Source organism: Danio aesculapii, chromosome 23 (genome assembly GCF_903798145.1).
Source record: "Danio aesculapii chromosome 23, fDanAes4.1, whole genome shotgun sequence".
Classification (NCBI taxonomy): domain Eukaryota; kingdom Metazoa; phylum Chordata; class Actinopteri; order Cypriniformes; family Danionidae; genus Danio; species Danio aesculapii.
This window is the reverse complement of record NC_079457.1, coordinates 3,831,864-3,840,825: the sequence shown is the minus strand read 5'-3', so window position 1 is coordinate 3,840,825 and position 8,962 is coordinate 3,831,864. Positions and strand designations below refer to the sequence as shown.

Sequence of the window (8,962 nt, the reverse complement as noted above, 5' to 3'; positions counted from 1 at the left end):
TGCAATCTTTAATTGAAATCTGAATATACACGTCCTGTTTGTTTTCCAACCCAGGCTCACTCTGATTATGTACCCCTATATGCATTCCTGGAGAGCACCAAATACGTCTCAGGAGCTACGTTTTTTTTTTGCAGTTTTTGTGAATCCACCAGAGGCCGCTGTGTATGCTTTTTCAGATCTCAAATATCTCTCGTGAGTGCCATTTGGGTCTGCTGTTCTTGCATAAATCCACCAGAGGAAGCTGTCGACTGACTTACTCAATAGCCCCTTTCACACGTACAGACCTTTCCGGAAAATTACCAGGCCCTTTTTGAAAATACCGGTAAATTCGTTCTGGCTATTTTACGAAAATGAAGTTGTAACATTACCGGTAATTTGCCAGAATGCTGCGCTGTGTGAACACAGAAGGAAGATTGCCAGAAAGAGCGCGTTCATGTCTAGAATGCGCTGACGTGAGACGTCTACTTTAGCCAATCAGAACACTGTAACACATTCGCATGCGCGCGGTTTATGAAGATAAAAGCCTTTGAATATTTTTCCAGACACATTTAGCTGCTAGATGTTAGTCAGATCACGTTTCTATGTTCCTTCTTAATGCCAACTGTGTAAATAATTATCGATAAGATGCTTATGATAAGCCGTTGTTTGTTTACCGTCAGCGACGCAGTGGGTAGTGCTGTCGCCTCCCAGCAAGTAGGTCGCTGGTTCGAGCTGGGTCAGTTGGCGTTTCTGTGTGGAGTTTGCATGTTCTTCCTGCATTCGCGTGGGTTTCCTCCGGGTGCTCCGATTTCCCCCACAGTCCAAAGACATGCTGTTCAGGTGAATTGGGAAGGCTAAATTGTCCGTAGTGTATGAGTGTAAGTGAGTGTGTATGGATGTTTTCCAGAGATGGGTTGCAGCTAGAAGGGCAACCGCTGCATAAAACGTGCTGGATAAGTTGCCGGTGACCCTGGATTAATAAAGGGACTAAGCCGAAGAGAAAATGAATGAATGAATGTTTACCGTCAAGCTCTACTTCATTTGCATGGCGCTTCGCGTGTGCACGTAAAGCCAGCACACACACATACTATGAACATCTCGACATGCAAAAGTGTTTCTCTATATGTTTTCATCGAAGTTATTCACAATGCTTATCCATCCACAGAGTTTGTAATGTTAGTTAAATGTTTACAAATACAAGCGCAGCCGTTTAGAGCTAATTTCTGGTTAATGGTGTCAGAATTAACCTGTGTCTTGGAATGGATGTGTGAAGGCTTTTTTCCGGAAAAATTCCGGAACGTACGTACCTGTATGAACAGCGTTTTTTTTTTTTTATTTACCGGTAAGGTCGTTCTGGAAATTTTCTGGATATTTACAAGTATCACTGTGTGAAAGCGGCTAATGACTGTCTGACTGACTGATCGACTGAGCCACCCTCCTCCCTCTGTAAACCCAACCAATAATGTTTTCAAAAGCACAGACTGACCCGCCCACCCACTTCCCTAAATCCCAACCGCAGTGTTTTCAAAAGTTATCCAGGAAAAGAAATCACCTGATTTTCACCAAGTTTTCAGATTTTACCACATTCTCACCCTGTTATTTACTTGTTTATTTTATTATTTGCCTTTTGCTTCTGTTTTACCTGCTTTCTAAACCGTTCTTCCCTAAATTCGAACCCTGCATCGTGGTCAACTCCTCTCTGCATCTTAAGTCCGCCGATGTACATGGAGAGCCACTGGACAAACTGGTAATTGTCACGATCACCAGCGATCCAGCCTGAGCAGATCGCTGGTAAACACACAGTATTGCATAGAACTACAAATCTGTCATTAAATGGACTACAAGGTCCAGTCATGCACCACTCACACACCTATCCTAGATCCCCATGATTGCAGACAGACACAGCTGAAGCTACGCATGAATTGATTACTAGGACTCTTTATACAGCACACACACACTTTAGAGCTGAGTCTTGTTGAACTGTTAGTGAACAATACAATGCGTTTTCCTAGCCTTGTCTTGCTGTGTTTTTGACCCTTGCCTTGTTTGTTTGTTTACATTGCTTGCTGCCTGCCAGTACTAACCATCTGCCTGTTTATCAACCACAACTTATATAAATTGCTCGTATACGTCTGTTTGCTCCTGTGTTGCCTGTTGCTTGCCTGACCATCCTACTAATAAACCTGTGTTTGGATCCTTACTGTCTTTATCCAGCATCACTTCACGTTGCTGTAACAGTGAGAAAGCCATCCATACGGAGCTAAGCAAACAGCTGGTAGCATGAAAAGGAACGACGTAAAACTGCCCCGTAGCGTTTGTTTTAAAGACAAAATGCAGCTGTAAGTTTCTCTGGCTACATAATTTGCAGTCTTCAGAAATGTATATAGGGCTACGCTTTCCGAATGAGCCTATGTTGTTGTTTAGGTCTGTGTGAGGTATTGGGCGTAGCTAGAATATTTAACCACGCCCCTCCAGCTGTCAGTTTTGACAACAAACAGAAATGGTGAGGAGAAGGAGTCTGTTAGGTTGTAATAAAGGTTGAAATGACTGTGATTGGCCGTAAAGGTCATCAGTTCACCACTCTTCACCACTGTTCACTAAGTGCAAACATAGATACAGGGACACGGAAGCATTTCAAAGCCATGTAGATCAGTGGATTCATCAGCGGATCACTCGTATATCAGCTTAAAGACAGACCAACTGATTGACACAGCTTTTGAAACACTCCAGTGTCTGTGTATCTGTGATTTTTTTCCACCCGGTGAACTGATGACCGATGTTTGCTGTACCTGTCTGTTAGCGGCGCTGATGGAGGGGACAGAGGTGTAGGTGTTGTTGGAGGCCAGGGAAACAGTGGCCAGAGACGGGGTATTGGACTGACACTGCTCACGCTTGTGGGTCATGAACGCCGGCAGAGAGTTGAACTGCTTCTTACATTTACCACAGAGAAACACATCATCGTCATCTGCAGATTTAATGGGAGATGCATTTTAATTAATAATAATAATAATTATAGTAATATTAGTATTAAAATGTAAATATTATGTATATACAAATAAGATCTGTTATTGTTAACATAACGGCCACTTTATTAGGTAGACTTTACTAGTACCGAGTTGGACCTCATTTTGCCTTCAGAACTGCCTTAATCCTTCGTGGCATAGATTCAACAAGGTACTGGAAATATTCCTCAGAGATTTTGCTCCATATTGACATGATAGCATCACGCAGTTGCTGCAGATTTGTCGGCTGCACATCCATGATGCCAATCTCCCATTCCACCACATCCCAAAGGTGCTCTAATGGATTGAGATCTGGTGACTGTGGAGGCCATCTGAGTACAGTTAACTCATTGTCATGTTCAAGAAACCAGTCTAAGATGATTCACGCTATATGACATGGTGCGTTATCCTGCTGGAAGTAGCCATCAGAAGATGGGGACACTGTGGTCATAAAGGGATGGATATGGTCAGCAACAATACGCTATGGCATTGACAAGATGATCAATTGGTACTAATGTGCCCAAAGTGTGCCAAGAAAATATCTCCCACACCATTACACCACCACCAGCCTGAACCACTGATACAAGGCGGGATGGATCCATGCTTTCATGTTGGTGACGCCAAATTCTGTCCCGACCATCTGAATGTGGCAGCAGAAATGGAGACTCATCAGACCAGGCAACATTTCTCCAATCTTCTATTGTCCAGTTTTGGTGAGCCTGTGTGAATTGTAGCCTCAGTTTCCTGTTCTTAGCTGACAGGAGTGGCACCCGGTGTGGTCTTCTGCTGCTGTAGCCCATCCGCCACAAGGTTGGACGTGTTGTGCGTGCAGAGATGCTCTTCTGCAGACCTCAGTTGTAGCGAGTGCTTATTTGAGTTACTGTTGCCTTTCTATCAGCTGGAACCAGTCTGGCCATTCTCCTCTGACTTCTGGCATCAACAAGGCATTTGCGCCCACAGAACTGCCGCTCACTAGATATTTCCTCTTCATCAGATCATTCTCTGTAAACCCTAGAGATGGTTGTGCGTGAAAATCCCAGTAGATCAGCAGTTTCTGAAATGCTCAGACCAGCCCGTCTGGCATCAACAACCATGCCACATTCAAAGTCACTTAAATCCCCTTTCTTCCCCATTCTGATGCTCTGTTTGAACTGCAGCAGATCGTCTTGACCATGTCTACATGCGTAAATGCATTGAGTTGCTGCCATGTGATTGGCTGATTACAAATTTGCGTTGACGAGCAGTTGGACAGGTGTACCTAATAAAGTGGCCGGTAAGTGTATAATCATATAAATGCACAAATAAGCCTCACCCATTGGTTGGATTGTTGTTCCTGAAACGTTTTGTGTGTTTGGATCCAAAACTCCCCCTTGACCATCTAACAGTGACTGGACATTGAGCACCGTCTGATTGTCCATACCTTAAACAGCACAAATAGATTATAAATTAAATGCAAATCATTATAAATAGTACACAATAAAATAATACATAAAAGTTCCCGAGTTATTTTAACCCAGTGTGAGTTTAAATATGGTCAAACAAACCCTTCATTGGGTTATGTTTTTAATTAAATTTAAATGACACTTTTCAACCCAGCATTTGGGTTTTGGTAATTTTTGAGCCAACACTGGTTTACAACCCATCATTTATTTTGAGTGTATTGTATTATATTTAATTGATCATGCTAAGGGCTTATGTTAATAATAATAGTGTAGTATAGTATAGTTTAGTATAGTATAGTATGGGGGTATCACAGTAGCGCAGTGGGTAGCACGATCGCCTCACAGCAAGAAGGTCGTTGATTCGAGCCTCTGGGTCAGGTGCCATTTCTGTGTGGAGTTTGCATGTTCTCCCCATGTTGGCATGGGTTTCCTCTAGGTGCTCCGGTTTCCCCTACAGTTCAAACACATGCGCTATAGGGGAATTGGGTAAGCTTAATTCCCTGCAGTGTATGTGTGAATGAGTATGTATAGATGTTTCCTAGTGATGGGTTGCAGCTGGAAGGGCATCCGCTGTGTAAAACATATTCTGCATAAGTTGGCGGTTCATTCCGCTGTGGCGACCCCAGATTAATAAAGGTACTAAGCTGAAAAGAAAATGAATGAATGAATTAAGTATAGTATAGTATTAATACTAATTGCATGACTCCTAAATACATCATTCCGATTGTTTAATCACATAATTCTGCATTATTTTTATATAGTGACACAAGTGTATATTCATTAATTAATAATAAATATAACGTTACACACAAGTGAATTGTGGATGTCACACACACACACACACACCGTAATACTGAAGTATTTGATTATTAAGCATTTTAATTTTAGTTATTGTATCATTACTTCTAAGATAAGTTACAAGCCATCTACAATGCAAATGTAGATTAAATAAATACACAAATAAAATCATCACCAAGTCATGACTATTATAATATCAGTATTAATACAGAATAATTAACTGTGAACATACACAGATGGTATATTTTAGATTAGGTCAATTTTTTTCCACACTAACCGAACAGTATTCAGTGTATTAGTTAATTATTATGTAATAAATTTGTTTATAAGCAGATTAATAAACATGACAAATACAGCTTCAATACATTAATACTACAACTAATCTGACATTTCACCCAAATCATTACATTACTGTTAACTTATCATATTAATATAATATAATATAATATAGTAATAAATGTGCACAATGAGCTAAATATTTCATATACAGGCCTACATAATGTATTTATTAATTTGTTTAATAAATATAACGTTGGATGCAATGCAAGACTTATGATGTCACACCGTGATATTGAAGTATTTCATTAGTAAGTAATTATATTTAAGTATTATACTTCTAAGATAAGTTAACACATGTAAATTTAGATGTTAATATAATAAACATGCCAAATACATCTTCAATACATTAATACTACAGCTAATCTGACATTTGACCAAAATAACTACATTATAGACTTTTATATTAATATAAATTAATACAGTATAGTAATAAATGAGCTAAATACTTCATATATAGGCCTACATAATGTATTTATTAATTTGTTTAATAAATATGATGTTAAGCACAGGTGCTATAGACTTATGAATGCCACACCATGATATTAAAGTATTTTATTAGTAAGTATTTATTATTAAGCATTATACTTCCAAGGTAGGTTAACAAATGCAAATTTAGATGTTAAGATTAAATAAATTCATAATAAACATGTTAAATACAGCTTCAATACATTAATACTGCAACTAATCTGACATTTGACCAAAATAATTACATTATAGACTTAATATTTTAATATAAAATAATACTGTATCGTAATAAATGAGCTAAATACTTCATATATAGGCCTACATAATGCATTTAATAATTTGTTAAAAAAATATGATGTTAGACACAAGTGAATGCTATAGACTTATGAATATCACACCGTGATATTAAAGTATTTTATTAGTAAATATTTATATTTATATATTATACTTCTCAGATAAGTTAACAAATGCAAATTTATACATTAAGATTTAATAAATTGTTTATAAGCAGCATAATTAACATGCCAAAAACAGCTTTAATACATTAATACAACTAATCTGACATTTGACCAAAATAACTACATTATAGACTTATCATATTAACATAAAATAATTCTGTATAGTAATATATTGGCCTATATAAAGTATTAGTTTAATAAATATAACCTTATTTACAAGTGAATGCTATAGACTTATGAATGTCACACCGTTATATTAAGGTATTTCATTAGTAAGTATTTATATTTAAGTATTATCATTCTAGGATACGTTAACACATGCAAATTTAGACATTATGATCAAACAAATACACAAATTAAATCATCACCGAGTCATGACGATTATAATATCAGTATTAACACAAAATAATCACATGTAAACATACACAGACATACATCTACCAACTAATAGTTACATTTTACCACAATGAACTGACAGTGTGTATTAGTGTAATCATCATGTAATAAATGTGTTCATAAGCAGCATAATAAACATGACAAAACACTTTAAATACATTAACACTACAACTAATCTGACATTTTACCAAAATCTGTACAGTTGATATAATATTAATATAAAATAATAGTAATAAATGTAAACAATGTACAAGTTAATGCTAGATTTATGATGTCACACCGTGATATTGAAGTATTTCATTAGTAAGTATTTATATGTAAGTATTTTACGTCTAAGATAAGTTAACAAATGCAAATTTAGATGTTGCGATTAAATACACAAATAAAAATATCACCGAGTTATGACTGTAATAATATAAGTATTTACACAAAATAATCAACTGTGAACATACATAGACCTACATTGTTACATTTGTCCACACTAAACTGACAGTGTTTTGTGTAATGGTGTAATTATTATGTAATAAATTCGTTTATAAGCGGAGATGTTGTTTGTTGGCTTTTCCGTCTCTCTCCCTCCGCCATGATGATTCGGGCACGAGGCTGTTGTTTCAACCGCCCTTCCTCCCTCCTCTACATCAATATCTCCACAAATATAATAAAATTAACAAATCAAACAAAGCGTAATATTGCGCTAATATATTTAACAAATATTTGTGTATTATTCAACCCCCTGTCATTTACGTAAACCGAAACAGCTGTGCAAAATGCGCTTCTTTGTGATATTTGTCTCGCGCGTTCATGCATTTTCAGTGTAATTATAAAATAATGCTATATATTGTGTGCGGGATTGTAAATAAAGTTCATTAATACCTTCTAGAACCTCAAATATTGCCTGCGCCATCTTGAAGCTCCTCTGTTTAACGCCGGCGGTGGGCGGAGTTTATTACAATAATATTCACACTTCACACAAAGTTTACTTGATAGTGTTTGCTATGCAGTTTAGTTAGTTTCAAGGAATCAGAATTACATTTGTGGTTTTAAATATGTGTATATATTCAAATTAGTACATTAATTTATGCATTTTTTTTGTATTTTGATATAAACATATTTTACTTTTGGTGTGAAGTTAGGGATTTATTAAATAAGATGAAATAAGATTTCGTATATATTTAATTAGTCTAAATCAAATTTTAATTGGTTTCATAAGAGTAAGATTTAAGCGCTGTGTAAAGATGTTATAATTATTTTGTCTATAGTGCACATGCAAATTTATATTATTAAAATGTTTAATTAGCAATGGTTGTTGTTTATGTATGCTTGAAATTATACACTATTAAGTTATTGTATAGTAATTAAAAAATACATTATGGAAATGTAATATTTTATTTTAAATGTAATATCATTTTTTGTTTTCAGAACAGCCCCTTCCCCAACTATTTAACCCCTTACAGATGAGGGAATCAATACCTTAAAATAATAATAAATAAATAATAATAAAATAATATGTAGATGTTAAAATAAAATAAAAAATAATACATAATAATTTTAAAAAGTACTGCCATCATAAATACTTTTCAGAGGAGACATTTGTACATCAAGCTACATTGTGTTACATTGGAGTTACCTTGATTTACATTGGTGACAGGTTTAATATCAATTGTAATATTTAACTTTTGTCATTTCATTGATAATTATTCTCTTGTGATTTTCATATTAAATTAAATATGTAAGTATATAAGAATATAATATACAATTTTATATATTCAAATAAAATGTTATTTTTTATGATTAAATGTATTATTTAGAATTATTTAGTCTAAATTAACATTTTTATTAGTTTCAAAACCAATTTTAATATCTGTAAAATAAATTATAAGTTTGCATGCACAAACATTAGTATTATTCAAATGTTATCATAATTAATAATAATTATTATTTTTAAATATTAAATAGTTTTTATATCTTAAATATATTATTTTTATTTGTTAAGCGATAGATAGATAGATAGATAGATAGATAGATAGATAGATAGATAGATAGATAGATAGATAGATAGATAGATAGATAGATAGATAGATAG

General features: G+C 35.1%; 1 protein-coding gene across 1 annotated transcript in view; it reads right to left on the bottom strand.

The window, feature by feature from the left end:
- znf341 (zinc finger protein 341) overlaps positions 1 to 7,808 on the bottom strand; it is a 12,671-nt gene extending 4,863 nt beyond the window's left edge. The window contains exons 1-3 of the mRNA XM_056449997.1: positions 7,753 to 7,808; positions 4,294 to 4,401; positions 2,769 to 2,944 (exon numbers count right to left, since the gene is read on the bottom strand). Coding sequence (XP_056305972.1) covers positions 2,769 to 2,944; positions 4,294 to 4,401; positions 7,753 to 7,783 — 315 coding nt within the window. The 5' untranslated portion in view covers positions 7,784 to 7,808. The remainder of the gene's footprint in view (positions 1 to 2,768; positions 2,945 to 4,293; positions 4,402 to 7,752) is intronic.
- Between the last annotated feature and the right edge of the window lie 1,154 nt (positions 7,809 to 8,962).